The sequence below is a fragment of the Phodopus roborovskii genome, unplaced genomic scaffold (genome assembly GCF_943737965.1).
Source record: "Phodopus roborovskii unplaced genomic scaffold, PHOROB, whole genome shotgun sequence".
In the NCBI taxonomy this organism is placed as follows: domain Eukaryota; kingdom Metazoa; phylum Chordata; class Mammalia; order Rodentia; family Cricetidae; genus Phodopus; species Phodopus roborovskii.
This window is the reverse complement of record NW_026125052.1, coordinates 21,674,545-21,692,794: the sequence shown is the minus strand read 5'-3', so window position 1 is coordinate 21,692,794 and position 18,250 is coordinate 21,674,545. Positions and strand designations below refer to the sequence as shown.

Genomic DNA, 18,250 nt, shown 5'->3' with positions numbered 1-18,250 from the left:
ACATTCGGTGTGGGGGGTAGCGTCTCATCGAATTCATTCTTTTAACTCGGGTCTAACTTTACTCTCGCCAGCCTCTCAGGGCGCGCAGTGGGCGTCTAACATGGGCAGCCTGCCCTGTAAGGACACAGGCTCTCTTTTAGTGAGCTGGTCAGCAGGCCCTTTCTGGTGCCACAGAGCCGGCGCCGCCGGGCGGTGGAGCTCGGGTCTGGGCCCCGACGCACGCGCTCCCTGCAGCGGGTGCCCAGTCCGGCCTTCCTGCGGAGCCCCAGGAGCCCTCGCCCAAGCCCCGCCCCGCCAGAGCCCCGCCCACACCCGCCCCGCCCCGCCCCGCAGCCGGCCCCGCCCCCGTCTCCTCCCCGCCCCCTAGGAGCGGACGAGTGGCGGCGGCGGCGGCGGCCCCAGGACCCGGTTCCTTCAGACAAGAGGGCGGGTGGAGGAGGAAGCGGTCGAGCACCCGCCCGCCTCAGCAGACTTCGCGCCGTCGGCTCCTGGGCCTTGCGGCACCGACCGAGGAGAAGAAGAAGCCGAGGCGGGCCGCGAGGAGAGGAGGCGGCGGGGGCGCGGGGCGGAGGCGGCGCGGCCGGCCGCGGCTGCCGCTTTGTTGTGTGCGGCCCGGGCCGAGGAAGCAGAAGTGGGAGGAGGGGGGAGCTCTGCGTCCCGCTCCCTCCGCGGCTCATGGCGACGGCGCTCGGCACATCCGGGACCCTCCGGCCCTGGCGGCCGCGGCGCGGGCTGTTCGGGCCCCGGCCCCGGCCGCTGTGGTGACTCCTCCGCGCCTCGCCGTCGTCCCAGCCCAGCCCGCCCGCTCGCCCGCCGCCGCCGCCTCCCCCCGCCGCCGGGGACATGTCTAACCCCGGAGGCCGGAGGAACGGGCCCGTCAAGCTGCGCCTGACAGGTGAGCAGGGAGGGCGGCTGCGGCGGCGCCTGTGGCCCGGCGGAGGGCCGGGGTCGCCGACACTGGCGCGTTGGAAGGGAATGCGGGCGTGGGAAGGCCTAGTTCAGGGAGGCATTGGAGGACCACGTAAGTGGGGTTGGGAAATTCTTCGGAACGCCGAGTGTGGCCCGTGGGGCCCCCGTGGAGGGCGGGTTTGAGGTCCCCAAGTCTTGTGTCCTCGGGGCTACTTACTGCCCAGGTGGGGTCGTGGAGGGGATTATCGAATGGGGTTGCTGACTTCGAGCAGTAAACACTCCTTAAATATGGAGTGAGTGCTTAACGGGAGAGAGACTGTGTGTGTGTGTGTGTGTGTGTGTGTGTGTGTGTGTGTGTGGTCGTTCCTTGGACACCCACCTACGCCTGGGTGTGAAACCTTTACTCTTAACCCAGCTGCCAACCTCTGTGGCCAGTGCCACACACCTTAAACGCACGTCTCTGGGAGGGACTGAGACTGTGGTTGGCTTTTCCGGTGTGTCTGCCTGATCCCACGACTCCCGGCTCATTGTACACCGTGTGTTTTGGAAGTTGTTTGATTGTAGGGTAGCGTGTTTGGGGTAGTTCCTTGTAGGCCGCAGAACTGGTGGCTCACGTCTCAACTCCAGACCTGCTTTTGAATCACTTGCTTTGGATGTGTCTGAGTCTGGGCTCATACAAACTTTGAAGCGAACTTTCTCTGGTTCTCTCCACACTTCTCGCCCTTTTCTGAATGGAAAAGAATGCTCAGAGGGATTTGTTTAAAAAGAAGACAACTGTTTATGTTCCCAGGTGCATTGAGCTGTTAACATATTACAGGTATAATTTGCTTACCGTGCCACTTCGGATATTCTCCGTGGTTACATCTCTCTCATTTTAAGGAAGAATTGTATTTAAAGAGTGTAATTGAAACTACTGTCCCTATGCTAGTCCCGTCATTAATTATCGGAAGTAAATTGTCTACATTTATATTCAGATGTGTGGTGATGAGAAAGTTAGTATTTTGTAGGGGGTTCGTATGTATTTGTGCCAGTGAAGAATAAACTGTAATTATGTTTGTGGACGAATTTTGTTAGTTGAATGCTTGTGTGTTAAATGCCAATCCATTGGCTGTACTTTTCTATATAACTTGTAGTGGATTTGGTGTTTGAGAACTTGGCTTGAATGTTTGATGGCTACAGCTTAAAAATACTTTGCTTTTGAGCCTGGAGAGATGACCCAGTGGTTAAGAGTGTATACTATTCTCAAAGAGGACCCGAGTTCTAGTCCCCCACCTCAGTCCTTGGCTCACCACCACCTGTAACGAACTATAGAAATGATCCCTGAAAGCATAGTCTTTTCCACCTGTAACTCTAGGGGAGCTGATGTACCTGGCCTCCCACAGGCACCTTAACTCATGTACACATACTACCCCTAACCAGAGTAATTAAAAATTATGCATATTATTGACCTGAAAGTGTTTTTTTCCCCCTCGGGAAAATTACAAAGCATTATTAACTGATTCTTAATGGAAAAGCAATATTGGGGGATGTTTTTCTTTTCATCTTTTTTTTTTTTTTTGTCTTTATGGGTGGGGGGAGTCAGTGGAGCAGAGCTATAAAGGATCTTTGTTGCTCTAGTTTATCTATTGCTGTTCTTATTAGGCAGGGCTGTGTCAGTAATTATAGAAAGAAATTGTGAGTGTGGGTGTGCAAAAACAATCAAAAATAGGCTGTTACTTATTTCCTTCTAGGGTATATACATGGGAGAGGAAAGAGGGATTTTGATTTTCTTTGGATAAAATGAGTTTTGATGTTTTCATTACATTTATGTACTGTGTTTTTGTGTGGTCGTATGGCCGTGGAACATGTGTGGAGGTCACAGGACAAATTGTAGGACTTCCCTCCTACCTTGTGAGTCCTGCCAATCAAACTCAGGACATCAGGCTTCAGAGAAAGCCATCTCAGTGTTTTGAGGTTAGTGTAATTCAATAGAGTTTATATTTATCCATCATTTCTTTGCTACATATGATATTTTATAGCTGCATATGATATATATATGTATATATATATATCAATATATATGGCTAATGTGATAACCACTGCTCTACAGAAACCTCCCATGAGAGGAAAAAGATCACACTTAGTTTTTGAGCAAAGGGATACATTAGACTAAATTTATAGAGTGATTTTGTATACTTAGCTTTTCCTGAAGAATTTTAAATACTCTGTCCTCTCCTCTTAATTGTAAAAACAGTTTGAACAGTTGAACTACTCTTGGTTTCTGAAAGCCGTTGGGAATTTGCCTGTGAATAGTTTTCTCAAAGTCTGACAAATCTTAAAAGCATTGTTCTCTGTTTGATTACATATGGTGGAATCTCCTGTTTTGGAAGGAACATTGACTTATATTTTTTCATTTTTGTTCATCATTTACAAATTAAATACTATAGATTTTTAACAAATAGATCTCAAGAGCTGGATTCAATTAGCAGCTTTTTAGGACACAAACATAAAAGGGTTAGATGGAAAAGATTGTTTTGACTGACTGGATAAATGACAGGACTGTGTTTGATGTGCGTCCAGGAATTGGTCTGGAGCTGGTGCCCAACTTCTCGGTCCATCTTCAGAAGCCAAATAAAATATTTAACCTAGGCCTCTTTTTGTTTAAAAAAAAAAAAAAAGTTGATTCTTTGTTAAGACTTTAAGAAATGTTTGGCATACCTTTAGATTAAGTGTTTAACAGTTCATTTAGGTCTGGGTTCCCTAATAGAGGAAAAAACTCACACAGTGAACTTTTACTTGGTTTAAAATACACTTGGGCTGTAAGATGTTTTTAAGATTACTGTTCTTTGCTCTTGGTTAAAGCCATTTAAAAATTTACATTTATGGAGTACCTTTGATTCCAAGGTACTTTATAAACTGTAGTTAATTATATCCTTAATGGAGAATTGCCCATTGCTGAAAGGTGTTAACACTTCTTTCCTAGCCAGTCTCTGCCTGTCTCTCAGCCCCACTCCCCATGAAATCTCTGCCACAGTGGATATTTTCCACAGACTATTCCTAAAATCCACCCATTATTAACTGTGATGTTGGTAATGTTAAGAAGTGGGGCTAATTTAATCTCAAATTTGAGATTACTTAGGCCATTGGTGAACATATGGAATGTTCTATCAAGTTACTTTTAGTTTTTTATGACACATTGACATTTGATCATTAAAATGGGCTATCTCAACACACTATCAGTTTCCATGTGTGTATGTAGAGTGGAGAATGGATTGATTATAAGTTGTGTACTTTGTATCATGACATTATCTAATACAGGCTTTCCTTGAAACATTAAGAAATTATTTGGCCAGCCTTGCAGTGGTGTAGCACATTGTGAGGCAGGCGAATCTCTTGTGTGAGGTCAGCCTGGTCTACCAAGTGAATTTCAGAGAAACCCTATTTCAAAAAAGAAAAAAGAAATGGTTTGGGTTTAAAATATTCTGTATATTTGGTTATAGTAAAAAAAAAAGGGTAAATTTTTATACCCTTATTGTTTTTGAAAATCAAAGGCTGGAAAAACCAGTTTAGTGTAGTTTCTAATATTTTACATTCTTAGGTATGGAGTAATAGCAGATTACTTATCCAGACCTTTATTTTAGACCTTTTTGTAAATACAGTGTTTTTGTATGCTGTTTCTTATTAATTTTAAAAATCTTTGGCAGTAGAGATGTTAAGTTGACCTATATATAAGGGAAATTTTAAAATCTCACTTTAAGTATATTTGTATCTTAATATTATTTCACATGTGTTTTAGTCAAGGCTTTAAAAATTTAAATTTCATTGCATTTTTTAGGTTTCTAAGCGTGAATGTGCCTGTGCATAGTTATTGCTATTTGAATGCAGCTAATTCATTTTATTAGTTTCTAAACAGGAAACCAAAATGTCATAGCTCCTTTTCTTTTAAGTGCTCTCTTGTACGCTAATTTTCTTCAGTCAGGCAATAGTTTGGTTTTCTTGAGGTGTGTGTGTTTTAATCATGGCTTTGTCTTTTTCATGTTGACTTACCTATTTTTATAATAACGTGTGTTCTGCCTAGTTTATGTCAGCTTCACACAAGCTAGAGTTATCAGAGCAGAGGAAGCCTCAATTAAGAAAATGCTTCCAGAAGATCTGGCTATAGGCCAGCCTGTAGGACATTTTCTTAATTAGTGATTGATGTGGGCAGGCCCAGCCCATGGTGTGTGGTGCCACTCCTGGGCTGGTTGGTGGTCCTGGTTCTCTAAAAGTAGGTTAATAAGCAAGCCATGAGGAGCAAGTCAGGAAGCAGCACTTCTCCTCCAGGTTTTGGCCCTGTTTGAGTTCCTGTCCTGATTTCCTTTGATGGTGGACTATGGTGGTGTGGAAATGTAAGCCAAATAAATCCTTTCCTGCCCAGCTTGCTCTTGGTCATGGTGTTTTCTCATAGCAATAGTAACCCTTACTAAGACAACATGCTAATGCCTTATTATTTAGCATGGAACAGCATATTTAGCACATAAGTCAATTTTCTTTTTTCTTTCATATTTTTTTCTTTGTCTTTCGAGACAGGGTTTCTCTGTGTAACAGCTCTACCACACTTGGCTCATATTTTTCTTTTTAGACAGATAATGTAGTTTACTGGTTTCAAGCTCACTGTGTAGTTGAGAATGACCTTGGAATTCTGATCTTTCTGCTTCCTTTTCCCAAGTCCTGGGATCCCAAGTCCATCATCCTTGAATAATTCAATTTTTAAGGTAAACAGAAAGTCAAACTTATGGCACATAAAATTTTTACTTATATTAATTAATTTATTTTTTGTGGCTCGAATCTAAGGCCTTTTACTTGCCAAGCAAACACTCTACCATTGAGCTGTACATGTGGCCCTAATATGTCTTACTCTCTTAAAATAGATCATCTAAAGTTCTATTTCTGATTCATTATAATTTTGAATGTCAGTTACTGTATTATTGTAATATGTAGGATAAAAATTATATGATCTGTAGAGAGAACTGTTTGTCTGTGGATAAATTATGATGAATTGGTTAACTTTATTTTTCCATTGGCCCTTATTTTTGTTCACTGTTATTTTCATACTTAAAAATGCTAAAACCAATGGGCATGGTGGTGAATACCTTTAATTGCAGCACTTGAGAGGCACAGACAGGCAGGTCTGTGAGTTTGAGGTGTACCTGGTTTGTGAAGTGAGTTTCAGGCCAGCCAGTGCTACACATTGAGACCTTATTTTTTTTATTTTTATTTTTTATTTTTTGAGACAGGGTTTCTCTGTAGTGCTTTGGAGCCTGTCCTGGAACTAGCTCTGTAGACCAGGCTGGCTTCGAAGTTACAGAGATCTGCCTGCCTCTGCCCCTGAGTGCTGGGACTAAAGGTGTGTACCACCAACGCCCGGCAAGACTTTTTTTTTTTTTAAAGCTGAACCTTTGAAATATACTGTTATAGTCAGTATGTTAAAATATTTATTTTGTGTATGTGGTTGTTTTGCCTGCATATATATGTGTGTTTATGGTGCCCTCTGAGGTCAGAAAAGAACATCAGATTTCCTGAAACTAGGGTTATATCATTGTGAGTAACCATATTGGTCCTTGAAACCAATTTTGGGCTCTTTACAAAATCAACAAATGCCCTTAATAGCTAGCTGAGCCATCTCTTCAGCTCCATAATAAGTATTTTTTGTTTTGTTTTGTTGTGGGACAGAAGAGTCTTTCTCTGGAGATTGTACTGGCCTCAAACTTGTAGTTGATCCTCTTGCTTTTACCTCTTTGGTTCTGGATTACAGGTATATGACACTAGTCTTTACTGTTACCAGCATCATTCCATGTTTTGTATAATTGACATGTATTAAGTATGGACATTGGAGCTAACCAGATGGCTTACCAAGCTAACAAGATGCCACCAAGCCTGATGAACTGAGTTCAGTCACTGAGACTCACATGATAGAAGGTGGGGGGGATTATCTGTAGAAAGTTTTCTTCTGGATTTCACACCCATGACCTGGCATATTGTATATGTGGGCGTGCACACACACAAACACACAGATAAATTAACGTAATAGACACTGTCAAGTTTTCATATGATATCACTTTTTGTTTGTACAACAGCTGTATGAAGTAGGACATTGAGTACATTTCAGAACTCACATTATGTATCTAGAGAACATGTTAAAAACTTACATGTTGTGTGGAAAAATAATCATTTGGCGTTATTCTTAACACTTTGTAATCCTAGGTTTTGTTTTGTTTTTTCTTTTTAAGAAGGTTACTGTTATCCTTAGAACTTTCACTGTCCTGAATTGATTGGTCTTTCCTCTATGACTCTTTAAGAGACTGTCTCTAGTCTAGTCTAGGATCCTACTCATTGGTGACTTGTTTCTGTGCTATAAATTCCATGAGGACAAGATCCCTGTGTCAGCATAAGTTGGGAGCTTTGGACATTTTGCTGAATGAATGCTGGAGACTTATACATAGTTCTATACCCATAGTTTTTATGACTGTCACATTGGGTATGAATTGGCAAGAGATAGGGATTACTCCATTAGGACCTTTCTGTGTTTGCCAAAAAGTGTGATATTGTTCTAAGATGTTGGGAGCCACAGAAACATTTGAAGCTTTATTACATTTACTATTAAAAGTAGCCTAGCAGTAATATGGAAGATAGACTGTAATTAGACAGTAATTGAAGCTATAAAGACTGGTTTTAGGAGAACCAGTTAAGAGAATTTGATAACATTCATTTTCAGGTTTCTTTTTGTTGTTTGAACATTTATTTTCATATTTTATTATCACAAATAATTGCTGTAAGCATCTTGTTGTAGATACTTTTGATCCCTCCCCCCTTTTTCTGTATGTTTTGTTTTGAGTCGTATTACCCAGGTTGGCCTTGGATTCTTTATGTAGTTGAGAATGATCTTGAACTTCTGTTCTTCCTGGTTTTCCAGTGCTAGGATTATAGGTATGTGTCATCATGCCTAATTTTTCTGTAGTGCTGGGGATTGGGCCTAGGGTACCATGAATGCTAAGGATACCAACTGAACTACATCCCAGAGCCATAAGTGTGAGCTTAAAAATTATTTTCTTACGATATTTACATAAAAGTAGTGTCAGAGCTTAGTATGGTCATGCATACCTGTATCTCAGCATTTGTGAGGTTGAGAAAGGAGGGTCATGAGTTTGAGGCCAGCCTACATAGTGAGTTCCAGCCAGTCTGGGTTATAGGGAGAGACTGACTGTGTTTAAAATAAAAACAAAACAGTGTTGTCATAATCAAGTTTGTTGATCCTTTTTTAAGATTATTTTTTAAAAATTATTTTTCTTGTTTTTATTGGCTTTAAATTTTTCTATACAGTATATTTTAATCATTTTCCCCTCCCCAATTCCTTCCAAATTTTCCACTTCCCTACCCACCCAACTTCATGTACTTTTTCTGTCTCAAACAACAACCCTCAAAAGAACAAAATAAAAAGCACACAAAAAACATGGAGTCTTTCGTGTTGCCAACCATCCCTGAGCATGAGGCCTGCCTTGGTTGATGTTCCTAGTATTCACTCCATTGGAGAAAACCGACTTTTTTTCTGTCCCAGCAGGTACCAATTGCAAGTAGCTTTTTGGCCAGGGGTGGGACTTGTGTCCTTTTCCTCTTCTCTGTGCTTAAATTTTTGTGTACACCTGCCTGTGCATGCTGCCACAGACTGTGAGCTCATCCATGCATCAACTGTTTCCCTGGCGTCATCCACCACCTTTGGTCTTACAGCCTTTCCATCTCCTTTTCCACATAGGTGATCTCTGAGCCTTGAGGTGTGAGGTGTTAGTCATCTCATTTAGGACCCAGTGCTCCATAGTCTTTTACTCTCTGCACATTGTACAGTTGTAGGTCTGTGTGTTAATTATCATCTACTGCAAGAAGCTACTTCTCTGAGTAGGGTTCAGTGATGCACTGATGTATGTGTATAGCAATATGTCATTAGGAGTTATTTTATATTTTCTTGCTGTGTTCATTTAGCAGATTAATAGTAGGTTTTCTTCTACCAGTAGATGGAGCTCTTTCTGCACAGGTAGGTTGCTGTCAAGCTGAAGGCCTATAACCAAAGTCAAAATGAGTGTCCTTGGAATAAATGGGATTGAAGGATTGGGCATTGAGAAAGGCAACTTGAGCTTTCAGGGAAACTATATACATACATTAGTTTATAATATAAATTTAAATGCTGCATGTTGTAGAACAGAGTCAAAACTTCATTAAATTAGGACTGCTATTATTAGATAATTCACCTGGTGGTGGTGGCGGTGGCGGCTGCGGCACAAGCTTTTGATTCCAGTGCTCGGGAAGCAGAGGCAGGCGGATCTCTGTGAGTTCGAGGCCAGCCTGGTCTACAGAGCGAGTTCCAGGGCAGCTTCCAAGAGCCACAGAGAAAACCTGACAAACCTTGACAAACAAAACAAAACAAACAATTTTTTGTTTATTTTGGTTTTTCAAGACAGGGTTTCTCTGTGTAACAGCTGTAGCTGTCCTGGAACTCACTGTAGCATTGCTACTTTTCCAGAGGATTTGGGTTTAGTTCCCAGGACCCACATGGGAGAATCATCTGTAACTCCAGTTCTAGGGACTCTAACACCCCCTTCTGACCTCAAGAGTACCAGACATGTATGTGGTGCACATGCAAATATGCAGGCAAAACTCTCATACACATAAAAATAGAGAAATCTTAAGAAAAGTCTGAGCCAGTACATGAATACACACTTGTAATCCCAGGTACTTGGGAGACTACGGCTGTAGGATCTTATACTCAGAACCAGCATAGGCAACAAGTGAGACAAAAAGATGGGGACAGGGAATAGGAAAAGGACTGGGTAAATAAAACGCACAAGCAGCACAGTCCCTTGGAGTCCCTGTAAAAGGTTGACATATCTGTAATCCCAGCACTCCTATAGGAAATAAAAGGCAGAGACAGGAGACTCTCTTGGAAACTTGTGGACCAACTAGCCTCACATACAAGGTAGCAAACAAACAAAAACAACGGCGGCACATGCCTTTAATCCCAGTACCTGGGAGACAGACAGGCAAACCTCTTAGTTCAGGGATAGTTTGATATAGAGTGAGCTCCAGAACAGCCAGGGCTGTTCAACACAGAGAAACTCCGTAAGTCTGTTATTTTCAGGGGTAATGTAATGATATATTAGTTCCAAAGAGTAAATTTAATAATTTGCTGTGCTTGGTAGTTGATGCTCCTATAATAATAAATGGCAGGCTTGTTTTGATTTTTAAAAGCCCCAAGGATTTCATTAATGTTATATTAGATAACCATGTTTAGAAGGATTATAATACAAGGCTCCGGGTTAGCTAGCTGTTCAGTGGCCAGGGTGAGACCCTCATCCCCTTCCCCTCTTTAGGAGAATCATGGTGTAAAGACACAGTCTGTAGAGGCTGTAGGCCAACTGTGTTGATGCACCAGAATGTATTTTGCATTTCTCTCTCTGTCTCATTTCTTTTTTAACATAGCATTTGTTTCGAGAGACTTTACAACTTTTTTTTTTAAATTATACTTTAATTAAAGATAAAATGAGCTGGGTGGTGGTGGCACAAACCTTAATTCCAGCACTCAGGAGGCAGAGGTAGGCAGATTTCTGTGAGTTCGAGGCCAGTCTGGTCTACAGAGTTCCAGAACAGCCAGAGCTGTTACACAGATAAACTCTGTCTTGAAAAGCAAAACAAAGAGGTAATTTGTGATGACAGTTTTTGAGGGCAGCACAGATCAGTGTATCTGCTAGTTTAGCTTGAAATAACGAAAATTGTCCTGTTTTCATACAAAATCCTACCTTTGTAACCAGTATCTGAACAAATTGTTTTAAATAAAATCAGTGTCTTTTTTTTTTTTTTAAAGGTTTATTGATTATGTACATAGTGTTCTACCTGCAGGCCAGAAGAGGGCACCAGACCTCACTATAGATGGTTGTGAGCCACCATGTAGTTGCTGGGAATTAAACTCAGGTCTTCTGGAAGAGCAGCCAGTGCTCTTAACCTCTGAGCCATCTCTCCAGCCCTCAGGGTCTTCTAAAAATAAATTTTTGTTTGCTTTGCTATCTTTTTTTGTAAATTAATTTTTAAGGTAGATAAAGTTATTGGTTTCATTATGGCATTTTCATAAATGAGTCATTATACTTTGTTCTAATTTATCCTCTCCAGCAATACATAGCTTTTTTGATTAAAAAAATCATTTTACGGGGGCAGACAGGGGGACTTAAAAAATAATCATTTTAAAATACGTGTCTGCATGTGGGAGATGAATGTCAGGGTAGATGCTTGTTGAGACCAGAGGCATTGTATCCCTCTAGAACTACAGGTTGTTGTAAGCTACTTGACATGGGTATTGTCGGGTTCTCTGCAAGAACAGTACACACAACCTTTGAGCCATCTCTTTAGTCCCTGACAGATTTTTCAAATCTCTTAATAATGTATAACAACTAATTTCTATGTGGAAAAATCACTCTGTTGCTAGCCAAACAAATTCTTCTTCCTTCAATTATTTGGAACAAAAGAAAGAAAACAAAAACCCTGAATGATTTATATGCTATGAAACAAAACAAAGTATTTTAAAAAATTATATTTGCTGTATAAAATTAGTATTTCTTTATAAAAAGTAACTCTCAAACTTGCCCCCCCCCATACTTACTATTATCTCATAACTTTTGTGGGTCAGGAACTTGGGAAGAGGATCCATTGGGCAATTTTGGCTTAGTGTTTGTCATGTGTTTATTCAGATGGCAGCTGGAGCTGGAATAGCTGAGGGCTGGCCAGGCATTTTTCTCTGTAGGTCATATCCAAGCTTCCATATGGTCTGTCTTCTCAGACAGGTCATACTGCCAGGTAGCTTCAGGGCAGTTCCATTGCTAACAAGGGGGCCTGGAGGCACCTGCAAGGAATTATCCAGGGAAAGTTGCATTTCCTTTTCTGACCCAGCCTGAAAAGACTTTCGGTAATCTATTAGTCATAAGCAAGTGAGTTGCAAGCTTTTCTAAATTCATGGGGGAGGGAATGTAGACTTCCCTGTCTCTGGATAGAAGAAATGTGAATTTGCAGTCATTTTAATAGTTGTTGTTGGCTGAAGGAATGGCTTAATGGTTAAGAATGCTCTTCTAGAGGGACCCCGGTTCAATTCTCAGCAGCCACATGGCAGCTCACACCTGTCTGTAACTTCAGCAGCGCCAGGGAATTTGACACCTTCACACAGTCAAACCTGCAGGCAAAATACCATTGAACAGTAAATAAAAATAAATTATTAAAAAACAACCCTCTGTATATGGTTGTAGTGCTACTGTTTTGGGGGTTTTAGTTGGTAAGGTATTTATCTTTAAATAATTATCTTAATTTTATGTATGTGAGTATTTTTCCAGCATATATGTATGTTTACTGTGTGTATATTTGTGGAAGCTTGAAGAGGATATTGGATCCCCTGGAGTTATAGACAGATAGGAGCCACCATGTATGTGCTGGGAATTGAACCTGTGTGCTCTGCAACAAGTGCTCTTTGTCACTGAGTCATCTCCTCAGCTCCTATATATGTCTTTTGTATACTAATCTAACAGATACCATTTTCCAGTCCCCCCCCCCCCCATATTTTGTGACGGGGTTTCTCTGTACAGCCTTTACTATCTTGGAGCTTGCTCTGTAGACTGAACTAGCCTCAAGCTCAGATCCAACTGCCTCTGCTTCCAGAGTGCTGAGATTAAGGTGTGGGTCAACATGCCTGGCTCATTTTTTAGCTTTTATTGTTCTATGTCTGAAATGTCCAGGTGTTTTAATAGATCACTAATGTCAGAAGTCTCAAGAATTATGATAATTTATTGACTATAAAAGTCTAAGCTTATTTGGTAAAGGATTAAAAAGATACACAATAGAAAAAGAAACAGATTGGCAAGAAAGAAGACAGGCACAATCTTAGTGGAACAAATTATGTAATGTGCATTTCTTTAGTTCTCTGTTAATTTTTATACTGAAAAATCTTATACTTGAGGGTTAAGAATCAAAGAATGGAGCTGGGTGGTGGTGGCACATGGCTTTAATCCCAGCACTCTGGAGGCAGAGGCAGATGGATCTCTTGAGTTCGAGGCCAGTGTGGGCTACAGATCAAGTCCCAGGACAGCCAGGGCTAAACAGAGAAATTCTGTCTCAAAAACAAACAGAAAGAATCAAGAATGGGACTGGAGAGGGGGCTCAGGAGATAAGAGCACTGGCTGCTCTTCCAGAGGTCCTGGGCTTGATTCCCAGCACCTGTACAGTTACAACCGACTGTAATGCTTCTAGGCATCTGTGGGCACCAGATACACATATGGTGGCACAGACATGCATGCGTGCAAAAACACCTATGTATGTACAATAAAAATAATACAGGAATCGAAGAATGTTAATGCTTCCCTAGAGTGTGCAGGGTTTGTCTTCAGCCATGCCATAAAACGATTTCTAGCTTCATAAATTAGAAGGCAAAAAAAAGTAAGTTTGAATTATTTCTCTTATTTCTTTTTATTATCTTAAAAATGAACTGTATGAGCTGGAGAGATGGCTCAGTGGTTAAGAGCACTGGCTGCTCTTTTAGAGCACCAGGATTCAATTCCTAGGACCCACATGGTATCCTACATCATCTAAAATTTGAGTCCCAGGGGTCTGATGCCCTCTTCTGACTTCTATAGGCACTACATGTACATACGTTTGGGCAAGAAACGTAGTTAATTAATTAATTATTAAAAATTAAGTTTAAATTGTGAATAGTTTTAAACTAACAGAAAAATTTGACACTAATAGAAGTTCCTATATTTCCTAAATTCACATTTCCCTATCTTTCAACTATTTTACTATAGTACTGTGTATTTGTTAAAATTGATGAATTAATATTGACATAGTATTAATTAAAATCTGAAATCCATGCTTTATCCAGATTGTAGATGGTGCAAAGGAAAATAGCAGGTGCAGAATCCAGCCAGTTCATGTCATGAGTCTCTAGATAGAGATAGGAGGCAGAGGCAGCAGCCCATCTCTGGGGATGCTGGTGAGGGGAAATCTTGTAAATGTTTTAAGTCTCCTCTAGGTCATGCAGGTGATTAATTTTCCCACCCTGAACAAAGAGTAAGTCTTATTTTGTGGGGAAAGTTAACCCAGCTGGTTCTAGACTCAGTAATACATTGATTGCACTGTGGGAGAAGAGAAGGGCTTGTCTGAAAACTACAGTTTAAATGGTAAACCTACAGCCCCATCACCACTGTTCAGCTTCCAGAACAGTAGCAGCTAATTATGTGTTTTATACTTTATGAACAAGGATTTTCTGTCAAAATTGGACAGCCCCAGAGAAAACACTTGTGAATTTTGAGGTTTCCCAATGAAATGGCATTATCATCTTGCCAGACATTGTAAAGAAAGCCATCAGTTGCCACATTGGGGAGGAAGGGCCTTTCCATTTATGCACTTTCCCATGAGTTAGAAGAACTAGAATTTCTGACAGCAGTATGCAAGAAGATGCAGAGATTCCGACAGAAGATGGTTTCTAGCTCAAAACTCAGTGATGCCCATAGTCAAATGGGAAGGGTGAATAAGGGCATTTCGGATCAGGTCCCAGGAAAAATTATTTCTACCCTGTGCTACTGAAAGGGTATGTTCAATGAGAGATCCTAATATGGAAAGAAGAATAGAAGGTTGGTTGTAATCCCACATGCAAATGGAGAAGCAGAGAGAGACAGAGCACAGTCCAAGTAGAATATGCTAGTGAGCAGACTGGCAGGGCAGGACACTAGAGCTCTGTGCAGTCCTGGCTTTTTTTTCTTGGTAGAGGGTCCACAGTTGAATTGTTTACAAATGACTAAGACCCAAACTGGTGAAAATGTATTATGCAAATATTTATGCAAATATGCAGTAATGAACAGTGTAAATTATTTTGTCTTTGACAGTTTTGTAGATCACAGAAAGAAACAATATTTTCAAAAACTCTGAACTTTTAGGCTGGTGTGCTCCTTCATGCTTTTAATCCCACAAGGCAGAGGAGGCAGGAGGATCTCTGCGAGTTCAAGGCAAGCCTGATCTACACAGTGAGCTCCACCCAGGACTATATCCTTTGGACCTTATCCCCCCACAAAAAAGTGAATTATTATTTTGTTATAGTATTGGATCCCAGGTTTGTTTGCTAGGCAGGTACTGTGCCACTGAGCTAAACCCCAACCTTGGGTGGGTACTATTTTACATTTCTTTGTGCATGTGAGTGGAATTCAGGATGACTTGGGGGCATTGGTTCTTTTCCCCCATGTGGGTCCCAGGATCAAACTCAGATTGTCAGCCTTGGCTGTAAGGTGCCTTTACCCACTGAGCCTACTTGCCTGCCTGGGAAAAAGAAGTTAAGCCTCCCTCTCATGCATGCATGCATGCATGCATGCATACATACATATATACATACATACATAATACTGTTTTTGGATTTGCTGAAAGTGAGTGCCAGGAACATTTTGAGGTTGTTTTATCTTTTGGGTTGAGTATTTTTTTCTGAATTGAAAACTATTTCCATCTTAGTAATGTATTTACTTTTCAGGATCTCAAAGTCTCACTGTTTGTTATTGAATATATTTTTATCATTGGAGCCTTATTGACATAGATTGGGTACATACTACAGACACATACACTTTAATTTTGGAGATGAAAGGGGTTTTTTTTTTTTTTTTTTTTTTATGACCTGACCTTTGAATAAGTGTTATTTTTGTTTCTCTTGGGCTGAAGCTTTGGGAACAGATATTTATGCAATTTGGGCCAATTGTATAAAGGTAATTCATGCTTTTTATATTACTTAGTGAAGCCTGAGTTTGAGAGTTGGGCATGATGGCACCTGCTTGTAATCCCAGTGCTTGTAAGGAGCATCAGGAGATCAGAGTCATATTCAGTTATATAGTGAGTTTGAGACCAGTTTAGGATGAGACCTTGTCTAAAAAGAAACAAACAAAAACTCACAACCAACCAGGCAAACCCAGAAATCTGAATTTGATTCCATTCAGATGAATAGTTGTCCCTTAGTGTCTGTGGGGGACTGGTTGCAAGAACCATTTACATATAACCTATATATATCCTTCTATGTATCATACACCATACATACATACATAGTGCCTAATACAAGGTAAACGAATTAAATAGTTAAATATTTGATTGCTTGATATAAATAAATTCAATAGTTGATTAGTTGAGAGGGTAAAAGTCTACATGTTTAATACAAATTCATTTTTTTCCCCTTGAGTATTTTTTCTGTTCATTGGTTGAGTCCATTGATACAGAACTTGTTGAGAAAGAAGCTGTAGCTTTTGGGCTTTTTGAAACAGGATTTCTCTGTGTAGCCTTGGCTGTCCTGGAACCTGCTTTGTAGACCGCTGGCGTCAATAGAGATCCTTCTGCCTCTGTCTCTTGGGTGCTGGGATTAAAGGCGTTTGCTGCTGCTGCAGCTGCCACCACTGTGGCCACTGCCACTAGGCTCATGTCTTCGTTTTTAAAAACACTTTATGGCCTAGAAATATGCTTTAATAGGGAAATTACTGAATTTAATAGTACATTTTTTGTTTATCTGCCATCAAGGACCTTGTGGGCCCATGGCCCTCCTTTTCTGTACTTGAAAGTATTCCACTTTGATATTCAGTAAGTTGTTTTGGGATAGTGTTACTTATCTTAAACTATGGAAGATTCAAGATTTGACTTTTGTTCTGTTAGAGTGATTGATTTAAAATGACTTCAGAAGAACATGTTACCCAGTTTTTATGTATTCTGTATATAATGAAAAGCCTTTAAAGAATTGAATATTCTCAATATACATGTGTGACTAGTTTAGTTTGTAGGAAAGTTTGTACAGTGAAAAGGTGTAGTGAGGTAGTCCTTCTGTAGCACTGACCACGCCCATTGGGGGGTGGAGCGATGGGCGGAGAGGACCTGAGGAAGGAGGTCGGAAGGGGCCAGGAAGGTGCTCTCTCTTTCTGGCGTGACTCGGACAGGAGAGGATCGGGTTGAATTTCCTGGTGTTCATCTGTCTAGGTTGTAAGTTATTTCTCCCTGAATAAACATCTATTCGGCCTATTTGTTTATCCTGATCCTTATTTACCGCAATATCTGGTGTCAGAAGTGGGATTTACCTGGGTTTTGCCCCCAGGCGGCAGAAGCCGCTCCACCCCCCAAATGGGCGTGGTCAGTGCTACAGAAGGACTACCTCACTACAAAAAGGTTAACTTCTGTCTGTTCTCTCTTTTCCCTTCTCCCCCTTTTCCATTTTCATGGTGTTTGGTTTACGTGTGTGTGTGTGTTTATGTTTACATATATGTATGTTTGGGTGCTCCTGCATGTGGAGACTCAAGGTTCATGTTGGAATCAACTGCCATCATCCTCAGTCTTCTACTGTATCAATGGAGGCAGGGTCTCTTAGTCAACCCAGAGCTCGCTGACGTGTCTAGTCGCACTAGCAAGCTTGCTTTGGAGATCTTTTGCTTTTTCTTCTGAGGCTAGAATTGCAGGAGGGCTACCGCCTGATTACATTTACCTGGGTTTTGATGTTTTAACCATTGAACATTCTCCCAGATCTTGTTCTCTACATTTTTTCTTTATTTCTGTCTTTGTTGTTTATTTGTTGAGAGTAGGTCTCTCTATGTATGGTTGGTCTCTGGAACTTCCTAAGTGGATTGGCATTGAACCCATAGAGATCAGTTTGCCCCGTTTGCTACTTTCCTAATTTGGCCCTCACATAAAACAAACACGTTACCAGTTTCTTCCTACATTGTAAATTGTTAGGTGCTTCCATAGAGAATGCTTTTGTTTCTTGTCTGCCTATCCATTCTCTCTTCTGGTAACTTTCAGCTTATTTTTTCCTTTGGGAATCTCTCTTGTTTAGTTCTTAATTCAAGTAATGCTTGTGGGTCTACAGTGACTCTGTAGACTCAAACTGTTCTAATTCACAAGTGGAGAGAGAAGCATGGAAAAGACTTAAATATATATAGTGCAGGGTTAAGTTGCGGAGGGGGAAGAAAAGGAACACCTGAGGTGAGATTCTATTTGACTAACAGGATGGGTGTCTGTATTTTATCCAGTGGGTAGTTAAGAATTCTCTAACATTTCCAAGCAGGGGAGGAAGCTTATGTTTAAAACTAAGTCACCATTCTGTGCATCCTAATTAATTGTCAAGGCTTACCCTTTGCCCTTTCTCTTGAGCCATCCCTCCCTTGCCAGTCTTCTACCATAAGTCCATCTTTTGACATCAGACGGATTGTTCCTGTAATTAACAGACATGGTTTTTCCTTCCTCCAGGAGCTCATTCTGGACATCACTGACATAATTTTCCCCGAGAGCCGCACACTGATCA

The 18,250-nt window shown here is 41.0% G+C and overlaps 1 protein-coding gene across 1 annotated transcript in view; it reads left to right on the top strand.

Annotated features, from left to right (window-relative positions):
* Window positions 1-765: 765 nt before the first annotated feature.
* The window catches only part of Smurf2 (SMAD specific E3 ubiquitin protein ligase 2), a 101,804-nt gene continuing 84,319 nt past the window's right edge, over window positions 766-18,250 (top strand). Inside the window, exon 1 of the mRNA XM_051179247.1 lies at window positions 766-895. Coding sequence (XP_051035204.1) covers window positions 844-895 — 52 coding nt within the window. The 5' untranslated portion in view covers window positions 766-843. The remainder of the gene's footprint in view (window positions 896-18,250) is intronic.